The 14,387-nt window shown below is 39.3% G+C and overlaps 1 protein-coding gene across 2 annotated transcripts in view; it reads left to right on the top strand.

Moving 5' to 3' along the window:
• Window positions 1-14,387, top strand: part of LOC107086703 (protein FAM19A5-like) — a 97,800-nt gene that overhangs the window by 47,870 nt on the left and 35,543 nt on the right. The window contains exons 3-4 of one of the 2 annotated variants that reach the window (XR_001481317.1): window positions 4,586-4,713; window positions 5,367-5,412. Coding sequence is in view for 1 of the 2 variants with exons in the window: in XM_015377819.1 (XP_015233305.1) it covers window positions 4,586-4,713 (128 nt within the window). In the remaining variant the exon portion in view is untranslated. The remainder of the gene's footprint in view (window positions 1-4,585; window positions 4,714-5,366; window positions 5,413-14,387) is intronic. The other variant, XM_015377819.1, reaches the window with a different exon arrangement.

Below are 14,387 nucleotides of genomic sequence, written 5' to 3'. Positions count from 1 at the left end.
TTACAGCAGCCAGTTGAAAACTTATTTTGTGTTTTTATAAACAGCTTTTATTGGGACACAATAATGGGCATCATTAAAACACAGCTCAGTTGCAGCTGCAATCTGGACTGTTATGGTCCCAGAAAACAGCTGCTACATTATAGGCACAGGACCTGCGCTGTGATTGGTCCGGTCTGTTTAAGTCCGGACCAATCAGGTCCACGTGGACGGTGAATGCATATGGTAACTGTAATTAAAAGTGTTTTTTTTAAGAAACTGCAAAATATTTCGCCCTGCCTCCCTCCCAAAAAAGTTTAAATAAAACATTTCCAAAACATTTTCCAAACCACTTCAATAATCAACCCAAAAGAACAAAGAAGAAAAATCCCACTTCTATGAAAATAATGATTATGTGATGGAAAAACTGTGGGGCTTCATAAACGTTTATAAAAGTTAGATTTTTTTTTCTTCTCTCTAAACTGGAAAGGAAGAAGACAATCAGGTCTCGAATAAGCAGGCTGAAAAATAAAGGGATGGAAATCTGCTTGCTACAAATTGATCCATGATTGAAGCTTAATTATCAGTAGTCAGAGAGATTGTACAAAGCTGTTAATGTTTCTAAAGCCCTGCTAAGTAGGTTAGCTCATTATTATGCACAGTTTTTGAAGCGGAAAAGGCTGCTATTTTGACCCAATTAGTGAATCAACAGGAAATCATATTTTTATGTTTGATCTCATCGATTCACCTCTTTGTTTCATGGGGTCATATAAGAGAAATTTGAATGTTTTTTGTGATATATCTAAATACAAGTAATGTGCCGGTGGCTATAGCAGAAAATCTGGTGTTACTGTCAGTATGTTGTGGCAGAATTTCATGAGATTAACAGCATTTCTGGTTTAGAAGCCACTGTCGTGCCTCCCGCCCTGCTCTGAGCCTCGTCTGGCATCTTCGTGTAAAGCTGGGCCGGGCTTGGCTCTCATGCATGGAGGTGCAGATGGTCTTCTGTGTGATGTAGTTGGAGGTCCAGAGCTGTACCCCAGCAGGGACCCTGGCAGCTGACAAGCTTGGCTCGACGGCCACCGTCCCCGGACGTTAGTCCGACAGCTACAGCAACAGGACGGGCCACCCAGGTGTCAGCCATACAGACTCTGTGTCTCATCCAGACACCTGAGCCAGCTGTTTGGCCCCAGCTGCTGTACCAGGCCACCATCGTCACACTGGACACCAGCACACAAGAGACACAAAAAGGATCTTCGGTAACAGGAAAAAGCTGTTTCTTGATGTGAAGCCAAAAAAAAAAAACTAACGTCAGAATGATCTTAAGGATGAAAGTGACATTTTGGCAGTTTGTGTGATATACTTTTCACATCTCTCTCTGCTATAGCCACAAGTTAAAATAAGTCAAATCAAAGCTAATTACAATGTACTACATAATTATAAAGTGCAAAAAAAGGATACACACTTTTCAAAGGTTTTTACAACTACAAAACCCCTAAAAACATGTTTTGTGTTGAGCTCCCTTTAATCGAATTAAAAATCAACCAATTGCCACAGATGTGTGATTTATTCTTGGTACAAACCCAGCTGCTCTCTGCAGAATTTAAAGATTTGTTAGAGAATATAGGTGAACAAGTATCATCATGATGACCAAGGAACACTCTTGAAACACAGCCTGTTAGGGAAAGGTGATTGGAAGAGCAGCGGGCATCCATAGATGGGGGGTGAGAGGACAACAAGATCCAGGCTTTATAGAAGAACGATATTGTTGAAGATGTCCTGTTTAAATTTGGTTAGAGTTATGTACAGAGAATCAGTGGAAAAACGCGCTCTTGATCAGATAAGACCTTTTCAGAGTAACTTTCGCCTATTCAGGGCAATTCAGTGGCGTCGGGTGCAGGACTTTGCCTTGCAACTGGAGGGTTGTCAGTTCGAGCCCTGGCTACGGCCTTTAGTGTTGTTGTTGGGGCAAGACACCTTACCTGTATTGCCTAATGATGGTAGTCAGAGGGCCTGGTGGTGGCAGCGAGCCCCAGGGCAGCTCTGGCTACAAGTAGTGTGTCACCATGAGTGTGTGCGTGAATGGGTGAATGACTAAATGTAGTACAAAGCGCTTTGTTCATCTCAAACACAGTATGCCCACAGTAACACATGGTGATGGCAGCATCATGCTGTGGGTATGCTTTTCTGTAGCAGGGACAGAAAAAAATGGGACCATTTTATGATGAATAAAAACAGATGAACTTGGAAGAAAACATGGCATCCCACCCCGTGCCTAACTAACAATATGTAGGAACAGTTAAAATAGTCCAGAACTGGACTGAATAATCCAAAAAGTATTCGTCTTCTATCATTAATCTGGTTTTAAGAAGTAAGATTTTCATTTCCTAAAAAATGAAGCAGAAACACATTTTGCTTCGTATGTATCTGTACTTAGCAAAGCGAAGACCAATTTTCACACTTCCTTAGACTAACATGATGAAGCTTTTATTGATGGATAGGTAGCTTTGATGCGGAAACTGATGTGAATGCGACGTGTATTTGTTTTTGGTTGAGCCTTGTACAGTCGCATCCTTTTCCAATATCCAGTTAATCAAGTCTTCTATGATCCTGTTTTTAATGATGGTATGACAAAAGTTTGAATGGCCTTGAAGGCCTTCATGCTGTGGGAGTACGTTCCAAAGTACGTTCATTTTAACCGGTCTAAGACGCTCAGCGGACTGGACCAATGCACTTCACAGTTAGTCAGCACTCCCACCCGCTTTGCCAGCTCAGCCTTTATTCAGTGCCCTGGAAATTGAGTTTTGCTCGCCCTGTAATGTACTCAAAACTACATCTGCAACCGACTGATAAATCTATGCTTTGTTGCGCCTGACGGATGGCTGTGAAATGAAATTTCAACGCAGCATGTTGCTGTGTCAGGAGGAAGGTCACCCCAGATTTCCCTGCTTCCACGTTCAGGATGAAGCTGTAATGACCGCTCTGTCTCTGGATCTAGTTGTGAACCTTTAAATATTTTTTAAGCTCGTTGGGCTCGGTGAGTTGACAGGTTTTTAGATTGTTTTGTTCCACCTCTGCATCTCTCTGGCTGCGAGAGCAGGCTGAAAAAACAAAGGTCCTTATATGACGTGTTAATATATTTTATTTACTCAGGGAGAAAATCTTTATATTCACAGAGCAGTGCTTGTTTGAGCATGCCTATATACTCACTGGGTTACTGTTTGGTTTTTCAGTCCACTTGATAAATAAAGATGGCATACCTTTATTGCTGTAACGCAGTGAGGGTCTGTCACTCTAAATCCCAATTTCAGTTGCCTAACAAGGCCTGAAAAAGGAATACCTCTTAGAAAAATAACACCAGGCCTCCCTTTCCACTCCTCCTTTCTCTCTTTCACCCTCAGCTCTCTTGCGGACTCCGTGTGAATTGTATTTCCTCTCTTTCAATTTGCCAACCATGTTAGCTCGCTCCACAATGCACTGCCTCTGGGGACCATGGGAAGGCAGGAGCATCGGCCCCGGTCAGGCCCAGAGAGAGCCGATAACCTTTCCGTGTTTCTTTAGCACGTTTTGTAAAGAACAATCAGTACTTATCAGAATCGACTACAGACGAATGCTAATTCAATGTCATGCAGGCAGCTTTCATTCGGGGGGAATGAGAACATCTCCGACTCGCTTTCCGACAACCTGACGTCTGCTGCAGACAAATGACACAAGAGAACGGCAAAATGCTTTTTATTGCCGCTCTGTTCTGTAATTCTCCGCCTCTAATCTATTCTTTGGAATTGCACAGAAAATTTTATTTCGGCTTTACCCTGCAGCTGTCATTTGGAGCATTATAACAGCATAAAACTAGGGAAAGACATTTATTCCGACGACATAATGATGGGGATGGATAAGTTCAATATTTACCCTCTAATCACTGTGGTATCAAAACAAAACACAGGCTAGTGAGCCTCCAATGCAAAAAGCGTTTATGAAATCACAGGATGTTTAAGGGAGTATTTTTATAGGTGTTGGGAATACAGCTAAATTATGTGAAAACAAATTTGCATAAAGGACTAAAAAGTCATCAGTGTGCAGAGGAAGTGTCACTAGTCATTATTAGGCAGGGTTAAAGAGAAGCATGTGGGAAGATAACTGAGTGTATTTGTGAAATTACACACTTGCTTCATGTTTAGAAAAGATATTGTACAGCTCAGTTTAATGAAAAAAATCTTCACTTCTAAATTGTTGAATAAAATTTTCATAGATTTAACCAGAAAGATGTTTCAGGGGTAATTACTTCCACCAAATGTCAAAAGAAAAAAAAAAGTTAATTTCAGAGTAGCTGTAATGAAAGCTAGCATTAGAAACATAGTAATTTATGGACTGCCATCTGCTCTGTAAAGGTTACTACCACAGGCGATTCAGACATGTAAGTTCTACAAGAACTTAATTAAAATATTGCAGGATTTGAAACACTTCTGAAGGGGAAGTTTTCTGTCTGCTGAGTTCAGAAAGGACAGTTGAGTTTGTTCCAGAAAAAAAGTTGACATTTGGAAGTCTTTGTCTGGCTTTGTCAGTCCGTCTAATATGCCTCTTTGCCCTCTTGCCTTTTTCGCCCTCCCAGCGCGAATTGTGCGGAGCCGTCAGTGGTGTGAGATGGCTCCCTGCATGGAGGGGGAGGTCTGCAGCCTCCTGTTCAACAGATCCGGCTGGACCTGCACCAGGGGCAGTGGTCGCATCAAGACCGTCACGGTAATTCACACGACGTGACATTAATACACGCCATATGCACTTACAGCAACACGCCTTCATATTCAGCGTGAGGTAGCCCCATGAGATCAGGTCAGGTGTCGTATGAATCCAAAGACCTAGTATGCATTTCACATGCTTTTAGTCAAATGCTCTGTCAACGTGAAACTTTAAAACATTAGGCAAGGCAGAAAAGCTAAGCTTGTCTGCTTTCTGATGTTAAAGGTTTGTCATTAATGTTGCTTTCTGAAGAGTTTGGTGAAGCCTAAAAGACTCAAAACTTGGTACATATAAAAGATAGAAAGGAAATACCTTGGTACGCTGAAAAAGAATTGGTGTGCAAAGTACACAAAAATAAAATCAGCCAATCCATTTCCTTTTGAGATGTGATGAATTGTTTATGTTCAGGCTGGGTGTCAGAATAGGGAAAAAGGGAATAAATTGGAATGTCTGTTTGTGCAAGGCGAGCCGATCTATTTCAGAAATTGTTCATTTATCTAGATTTTTTCACATGCAGCCATCTCTCAGGATTTTACAAAATAGTTTGAAGACAAATGATCCAATGAGAAGCTCTGTGGCTAAAAGATGCCTTGCTGAGGTCAAATGTTAAATGATTTTGCGGTTCCTACTAAGGTACATAAATATCTTCTCCTTAGAACATATGAACTACGTCAGCAGAAGACCAAAGTGGGAACTATTTCTGTAAGTACAAGAAACTGCAAATACAGTCTGCACAAGCTCAACGAAAACAGGAACAGAAAAGGTGGGAAAAGCATTCTCTAGTCAGATGAGTCTTGATTTTAATTTTTTTTGCTGTGAGATGGGGGAAATTGTCGAGAAAGGAGAATAAAGACATAGATCCATCCTGTCTGAATGGTTCTAGCAGTAATGTTGTGAGGATACTGAGTGGGACAGTCTGTATAGCAATAAAATTAGAGAGCCTGGATCATGCTGCTGACTGTGTCCATGCTGTTGTGACCAAACTAAACCCATCCTCTGATGGCTGCTTATAGCAGGGCGATGCACTATGCCACACAGCTAGAATTATTTCAAATAGGTGACCTAAACATAATAATAGGTTCTCTGTGCTTCTATTCAAAATCGGTTCATTTGAGCTGGACATTTACCCTGCTGGACGGCACACGTTTCCTAACTTGCCCATGAATGGACGTGCCTGCATGACTGTGTTGTTTTGCAGAGGCTGTGGCTGCAGAACAGCAGCTGTGTTCCAACCACTGAGTGTGACTGAGGAGTAAATGAATAATGAATGAAATTGTAAAAGTGTTATCTAATACTAAGGGATTATTATTATTTTATATTTCAAGTTACTGATCTGTCCAGTATAGCAGAAAATTATTCTTGCCAACACCCTGTTAAAAAACGTCTCATATTTTCAAATACTTATGTATTTTTTAAAGCGCATACTTCAACAATTAAGCTTTAGTAATAGTTTGACAGAGCTATTTTTACTTTCATTTAACATTTTTGACCCGTAGGTTTTGGATACTGACTCAAGTAATTAAAACTGAGTGAAAAAGGAGATTTGCAGTTAGCTGACCGAAGCAAACTGTTCACTGAGCAAAATTAAGTGGCAGTTTTAATTTTTTAATGCTATGCAGTTTGTGCTAAAAATAGAGCTCTTCCTCTCATATGAAACTTTTTTTTTGGACAAGAAGGAATGAAAACTGGATTTTAGAGCCATCAAAGTCTCAACATAACGCCTGTAACATCTCTAGTTCTTCAGTAAAGTTTAATAGTAATCCACTGGTAATAAAGTATGCTAGGTAACAGTAAAAGGGACAGAAACTCTTTGAATTTATGTTTTTTAAAATTCCTTCAAATAATAATGTTATTTATTATTTAATATATATTAATTAATTGGATTCAGTTCAGTTTTTTTCTTAAAGTGAACACACTACAAATATTATCTCAAGGCACTTTACCAAGAATACTAAATTAAGAGCATTAAATTCTACCGCAAGTACCACCTGAGTCGAAACGGAGGAGCCAGGGATGGAGAGCAGGAACAAGGAGATGAGACAAGAACATGAAATGTAAGCCATTTCCTTCGTCAACCATCATTGGCAATCTTTTGGAAACAAGTTAGAAGAACTCAAAACCCTAGCAAGGACCCAGCCAGAATATTGGAAATGCAGCATTATGTTTTTTTACTGAAATATAGCTGCAGGATCATATCTCGGACTCCAGCATCTCTCTATCAGGCTTTCTGACCAAATGTATTTGTGGCAATAACTGGTGATTTAAATCACACCTCAGTCCCTGCTACAATACCAATGTTCCAACAGTTTGTCAGCTGCTGTACCAGAGAAAACATAACTTTGGACTTGTTTTATGCAAATATCAAGGACTCAGACAAATCTAAAGTAAGATGTTTTCTTGGAAAATCAGACCACAATGTTATTTTTCTCTTGCCAAGCCACTTGAGACAAACTGCATAGAAATAGAATAAAAAACTATAAGAAGATGGTCTCAAGGGGCTGAATAAGGCCTGTAAGGTTGTTTTGAGGCTACAGACTGGGATGCACTATGTCAGCCACATGGAGAGGACAGCAATACAATGAAGGAGTGTGTGACTGGCTACATAAAGTTATGTGTAGATAACAACCATACCAGAACAGTGAAATGCTTTCCAAATAATAAACCATGGATCACAAGCGATCTGAACCAATTGTTCAACAAGAAAAACAAGCAATAAAGAAGGGAGGCAGGAAACCAATGAGGAGCATATGCAACTTAAGGTCAAGATAAGAGAAAGCAAGGAGGCAAACAGGAAGAGACTGAAAAAGAAGCTCCAGCAGAACAATATCAGAGATAACATAGGCTTCAAGCAGAAGGATGATCACACAGATGGAAGTATGGACAGAACCAGTGAACCGAATCAATTTTTCAACAGATTCAGTTGAGGAACAAGCTCAGCATCCTTCTCTCCTGCCCACAGTCACATGGACATCATGCCCTCCTCTGCCACTGACTCCTGTTTCTTTGAGGTTGTTGTCAGCCAAATAAGAAGATGGTGCTGCTCCCTCCACCTTTCACATGTCTGTCTCTAGAAGTAAAGGGAAGAAGCAACAGGAGAAACTGAATCGTAATAAGTCACCAGGTGCTGATGGTGTCAACCCCAGAGGCCTGACGGCCTGTGCAGAGCACAGAGATTCTACAGAACCTCTTCAACCTTAGTCTGACCCTGGAGATTTCCAATTATGTGAAAGACCTCCTGCCTTGCTCCAATGCCAAAGAAGACTCACTTAACATTCACCATTGACTATAGGCCTGTTAGGCAGACATTCCACATCATGAAGGTCTTGTTTGGCCCACATGCATAAACACACTCGGGAGCAAGAATCAGATTCAACAGTTTATTTAGCCAGTGGAGGTGGACGCTTGGAGAAGACAAGGTAACCCCTGATTGGAACCCCCAAGCACTGCAAGGGAAGGGAAGCCGGTCAGAAGGCGGTGGACTACAAAAGAACGCTGGCTTACCACTGGGTGCGGCAACCATACCGGGGAAGGAAAGAAGGACTCAGCATGCTGTTGTTGTTGGTGGCTGGTGCTCCAGAGACCGGTGGGCATGGGCGGATTGCGGTCCAGAGAGCCAGGGCAGCAGGAGGAACCAGATGGACTCTGGAGGGAGACAGTGGCCTGCGGTCATACCAGTCATACCACGACTGGTAAAATGCTGGCATCCTCCTGCTGTCCGCTCTGCTGAACCCATCCCAGGTGTGCGTGCCCCGCCCACCAGTCAACTGGAAACACCTGTGGGGAAAAGCACACAGAGGCAGGGCCAGCAAACAGCATGGCTCTGCTGACTGAGTCCTGACAACTTTATGAGAAACTCCAGAAAACTTGGGTAGAGGCATCAACAATCACCTGGATCAAAGACTACCTAACAAACAGACCACAGTTCATTGAAGTGAAGGGTCAGCTGTCTAATGAAGCAGTCAGCAGCACAGAAGCACCACAGGAGAAATTACTCTCACTATTCTTTTTTCCTCTGTACACTTCTGACTTTCAGTACCAGACTGAGTCCTATTACCTGCAGAAAATAGTCATGTGGTGGATCAAAGATGGACAAGAAGTTGAGTTACAGGGAGCTGGTGAACCACTTTGTTTCATGGTGTGAAAACAATCATAACATCCTGAATCTCAAAACAAATGAGATTTGTAGATTTCAGAAGAAACAGGAACACGTTGAATCCTGTTCCCATCCTGGGAGAAGTAGTGAGGGGGTGGAGGAGTATAAATATTCACCTGGACAATAAACTAGAGTGGAGATGCAACTTTGAAGCCATCTACAAGAAGGGACAGAAAAGATTAGACTTCCTAGGGAAGTTTAGGTTCTGTGATTGCAACAAGCTGCTATATATCTTCTATTAGTCTGTTGTGGAGAGAATAATATCTTCTTCCATCCTCTATCAGAGCAAATGACCTTAAATAGTTCCAGAAGCTTATAAAGGCTCTGGTCTGGGACTCCTCTAGATCCTCTCGAGATTATTTCACAAAGGAGACTTCTTCATAAAATGAAGAAAATTATTGACAACAGAGTGAGCAGACCAATACAGATCCTTCCGGTAATTGCTGGATAGAAAATAAATAAATAGATAATTAAGTAAATAAGTAAATGAATAGATAAATAATGAATAAATAATGTTAATTTTTATCAGAACTCTTGCTACAGCCTTTACAGTCATCTGAAGGCTTTTAATAAGAGTTTGTGGACTTCCTGATAGTAAAGAATTGCAAAAGTCCAGCCTTGAAGTAACACATGCATGGACTCAGCATCACCACTGGGCAGGATATTTTTTAATTTTTGCAATATTCCAGAGAAAAAGGAAATTCTATAGAAAATAGGCCCTAGCACTGATCCCTGTGGTACTCCACCCTCGAGCATGAGGAAGATTTATCATTAATGTGCACAAATTGAAATCATAAACCAGTCTAGTGCTGTTCCCTAAAATTCCTACAAAATATTCAAGTCTTTCTAAAAGAATATTATGATGAACTGTATCAAATGCAGCACTGAGCTCTAAAAGGAAAAGCACAGATACAAGTCAGTTATCTGAGGCCATGAGAATATCATTAGTGACTTTCAACAAAACTGTATCAGTGCTAGGATGAGCTCTAAAGCCAGACTGAAACTCTTCAAAAAGTTCATTATGGAGTAAGTGGTCACACACTTGTTTCTCAGTGATTTTACATAAGAAAGGACGATTGGATATAGCTATAATTGACTTAGTCATCTGGGTCATGAGATGGTTTCCTAACTAAAGGTTTAATACCAACGCCTGGGGTACATATCCCTGTAAGAGGGATAGGATAATCATATCTTAAATGGAGGCAAAAATCAGAGGGACTAGTTTCTTAAATAACTTGGTTGGAATAGGATTTACCATACAACTAACATACAGCTCCGAAAGTTCAACCTGAACAAAAAAATCCAGACCAGGTTCAAATTCTATAATTACCTCAGTTGCTGCCTCATCTTCCAGAAATAAACCAATCATATTTAGAGGGTTGCCAATAATCGTATTTTCAATAGAATCAAACGTATTTATCCTGAAAAAAAAACCACGGTGTAAGCCCGGCTTAAGTCCAACAACAAAATCATCAATTTGTAAAGGGGAATAAATTAAATGGTTGCCCTCTGCAGTGATGCAGAGGAGATAAAAAGTGGAACAGATTCTTTGAAATGTATAACTGCAATATCTGATAAGGATCTGCTAAAGTGAAACATTATTTTGGGAGAGTAGAACACTGTTAAAGTATATTAGGATTATTTTTATTGATGATGATGATGATGATGATGATGATGATGATGATGATGATGATGATGATGATGATGATGATGATGATGATGATGATGATATATGAGCCTGTTAAACCCTTATAATAGAGTCAAGTGTCAAGACTAGTGATTTTCCAAGCAGTGTATGTAATTAGGACAGTTCTTCTGTCAGGATATACAGCTATCATGTTCATTATGTACATAACAGAGATTTGGGAGTGAAATGAGGACACAGACACACTGGATCCTTCTTAACAGCGAGCTCTCTGTGCCTTTATCTGGAACACAGTGTAATATTTTTGAAAAGGCTGTAGCCAGGGATGTTTCCTCATTTACAAACATGTATGATGTAATGATGTGTCATGTGATGATGTAGCAGGCTGTCTGTATAAAATGCTTCTTTAACCAAGATTTGGGGCTGTTGACTGTCTGATGAAGCGAGCCTGAAGGTACCCTCGTATCTGTTCATATCAGCCTCTCTGATTTGAGTAAGATTTCAATTCTGTAAAAGTTGTCATGTTTTCTAGTCATTAAATACATAAACTTTAAAAAAAAAAAGCGATATTTAAAGTGTTTGCTCTGACTGATCTCTTCTCAGGAAAAAAACAGGAGAGACAGCTTCAAGATGTAAACAGAGAGCTTTCCATAACAAATCATTTTGAAGGTTAATAAAAAGTGGTCAGAGAGGACAGGGGAGTGAGGGAATACTCTAAATGAAATATTTTGTTGGTGGGAATTCTTTACACACTCAGGGCAAAACTTTTCAATAAGTATGAATATGTAGATTTTTATTACAATAATTTAGGTAATGATGATTTATTTTCCTTTATGAAGTTAAGACGCACTTCACACCACTGCCAATCACATTCACTTTAATAAATAAACTTGTCGCCACCTGCTTACTTTCAGTATTTACCAATAAAGGCTGTAGATGGCAACAGATGTTTTCTTAAATGCAGATGCAACCTCATTGTTTGTAAAAAAAAAAAAAAAAAAAAGTATATTTGGTTAATTTCCAGTAAAGTAATTTAAAAAAAATAGTATACCTAAAAATCTCTTACTGCTTGGATTTAAAAAAAGTAAACTTAATATGATGTTTAAGTTCAAAACATTGTCAAAACGCGATCAAAAAGTCATCAGCAGACATCTGACAAAAAAAGCTATGTCCACAAGCTCTGGGTTTTTTTTTAAACTCTTATATCAATGGGGAGAGTCTAGAAGTTATTAAAGTGATCTAAACAAGTCTAAATTTAAAAAAAGCAAGCAAAGAAATTACAATTTTTAGTCCCAAACTAATTAAATTATATTCTGTCAAGAGAAAAATACTAAATTAATGGAATTCACAATTTACAACAACTAAACATAATTTGCCACAACAAAACTCCTACTTTAACTTTAGAACAACTGATCAATAAAACTTAATTGCACTAATGTAATACTGCACATCCTTAGTGAAAATCATAGGTTTTCAGAAGGTGCAAACTTTACAGACATGTTATGATTATATTAAGTCATATGTGTGGGATCCAGTTTGCACGCATTTCATCTAATATCTGGTGTTTTGAATTTACATTAAGCATAATACAAATGTTTGTGTGATTATAAGCATGCATGGATAAAATTATGCTTTCTCACTGTTACTAAAGCCCACACAAAAAGTGTAAAGTTTTTTTTTTTTATGATTACTTTAAATATGCTCTAGATATTTCAATTAATCAAATTGACCCCTTAATTGTCTCATGAAGATGCCTCATAACATTAGAGTATGTCTGTTTCCCCCCATGTTATCAATAGGATCCACTGAAGCTTACTAGGATCCTGTAAATAAGTTGTAAACAGGAGCAGCTGATGGAAAACATCTGCTGTGACATCATGTATCTACATGCTGCATTGCTTCTTCCCCTTACTAAATCTTTAACATGCAAGGCTGATACTGACAAAAGGCAAATTTGCTATTATTTCTATGGCAAACAGAAAAGTCAAGCTGAAAAAATACATCTGACCTCTGGCTGACTTTGTTAGAGATGTAAATGAACAAACATATTAAAATTTTAAAACATACAATATGGTGTCATCTGTTGCTCTGCGAGCTCCATAAAAAAATCTAAGACTCCATCTCTGCCAATGCTGCAGTACTGACTGAGTAATGATGAATCTCTGTTTGAGACAATGTACTGTACAGTATCTCAAAGCAACACTATATTGCTATTCTGGTTATATCTTTTTTTTTCTTTGCTGAGAAGCACCACTGCAAATGAAGTATAAATTTATAAAGGGAAAAATCCAATAGGAAAAAAATAATAACAACTCTCCAGGCTCTATTTCTTGCCTTGCAAGTGGTTGTAGCCATGGCTACAGGTCTCTCTGCCACTGTGTGGTTCTCATTAAACCACTTGGCCATTTCACACCATGCACCTCAGCTGACATGAGGCTGCTGTCTTCTGTGAATACACCATGCAGGTGTGTTTCTTGACCAAATGGTCTTCAAATTATTATTTTCCAAGACATGTTGCGAATGGATTATATGTTCTAACAAACATCATTCAGCTGCTCCTTTACAGTTATTAACTTAAGTTCATTGTTTTTCATTCATTGTTTATTCCAACATCACTGTGTCACAACGCTCCAGCCATTGGTTTCACTTATAAACTTTCTACTGAATAAGACAAGTTCTAGCTTTAATTTTTTAGCAAGTGATATAGTAAACGCACAATTGTACCGTAATTTGGATTGGACATTGATCACCCTATTTATAGAAAGTTTTTTATTTGTATTTTACAATTGATCCCTTATGTCAGCTTCTTATTTTGACAGTTTGTGGTGCACTAAGGCAATACCATGCATATTAACGTCAAAAATGGAGCCTAGGCCGAAGTTCAACTGAATAAAGGATTACTTACCCATGCCCGCCTCCGTCATAAGCCAATCAGTTCTGAACCACACCTCCACGAAAGCCAATCAGCTTTCTTTGCTCATCTTTAAAGGTCGCCAAATCCACATCTCAGTTTGCTACCCAAAGCCTTGGTAGTGGTTGCACCATGTCGAACTTTGACTCAGATGACCGGGTTCACCCACCTCCAGCCCCTTCTCCACCATCGTAGCCAAAGCTTCATCAGAGTGTAATTCTTCCCGGACTCTAGCTGCATTCCCTGTCTAATCTCAACTGGTCCGGCAGAAGACCGCCTTGTTGAGCCTGGTTCTGCCAGAGGTTTCTTGCCAATGAGGAGTTTTTCCTCTCCACTGTTGCTCCATGCTTGCTCATCATGGACAGGTCAATTCAATCTGTGTTATCCAAGCTGGAATCTGAAGTACTAGTACCAGCTCATGCGGTCCGCTGGATCTCTTCATACAGCAGTCTACAGACTGACCAACTTCATCCATCTCCACTCCACCACCAGTTTCAGGCCTGGGGGAAACATCCATACTCTTACTCCTGTTTATGCATATCAAAGCAAAATGAATTTCAACTCTAATGTTTCCTGCTGAGGTCTGAGCACCAAAGACTAAAGTAAATGTATCAATAAAACTAATTGTATTTCTTTTGTGTGAGTGGAAACTCCAATGTGGATATGCTGCCATTATGAAAATGAACTAAACTGCAACAATGATGTAGAAATGAGTATACAATTCCTAAATTAAGCATATTTACACTTAATGTGAGTATGTGCAGTAAATAAGATAATTTGCCAATGAAGTTCGATTTTTACTCTTAAAATAAGATAATTAGATAACAGACACTTGAAATATGACAATGTAACTGTTCTTTCGAAGTTGAATGTAAATTTCCTTGTTCCAAAGAAGTGATTTACTTTGATTTAAAATTTTTGCAGTTTAAATGGTTTTTATTTAAGGGCAATACATTGCTCCAATTCTG

Source organism: Cyprinodon variegatus, unplaced genomic scaffold (assembly GCF_000732505.1).
Source record: "Cyprinodon variegatus isolate N-32 unplaced genomic scaffold, C_variegatus-1.0 Scaffold159, whole genome shotgun sequence".
Lineage (NCBI taxonomy): Eukaryota > Metazoa > Chordata > Actinopteri > Cyprinodontiformes > Cyprinodontidae > Cyprinodon > Cyprinodon variegatus.
This window is presented reverse-complemented; position numbering and strand designations above follow the sequence as displayed.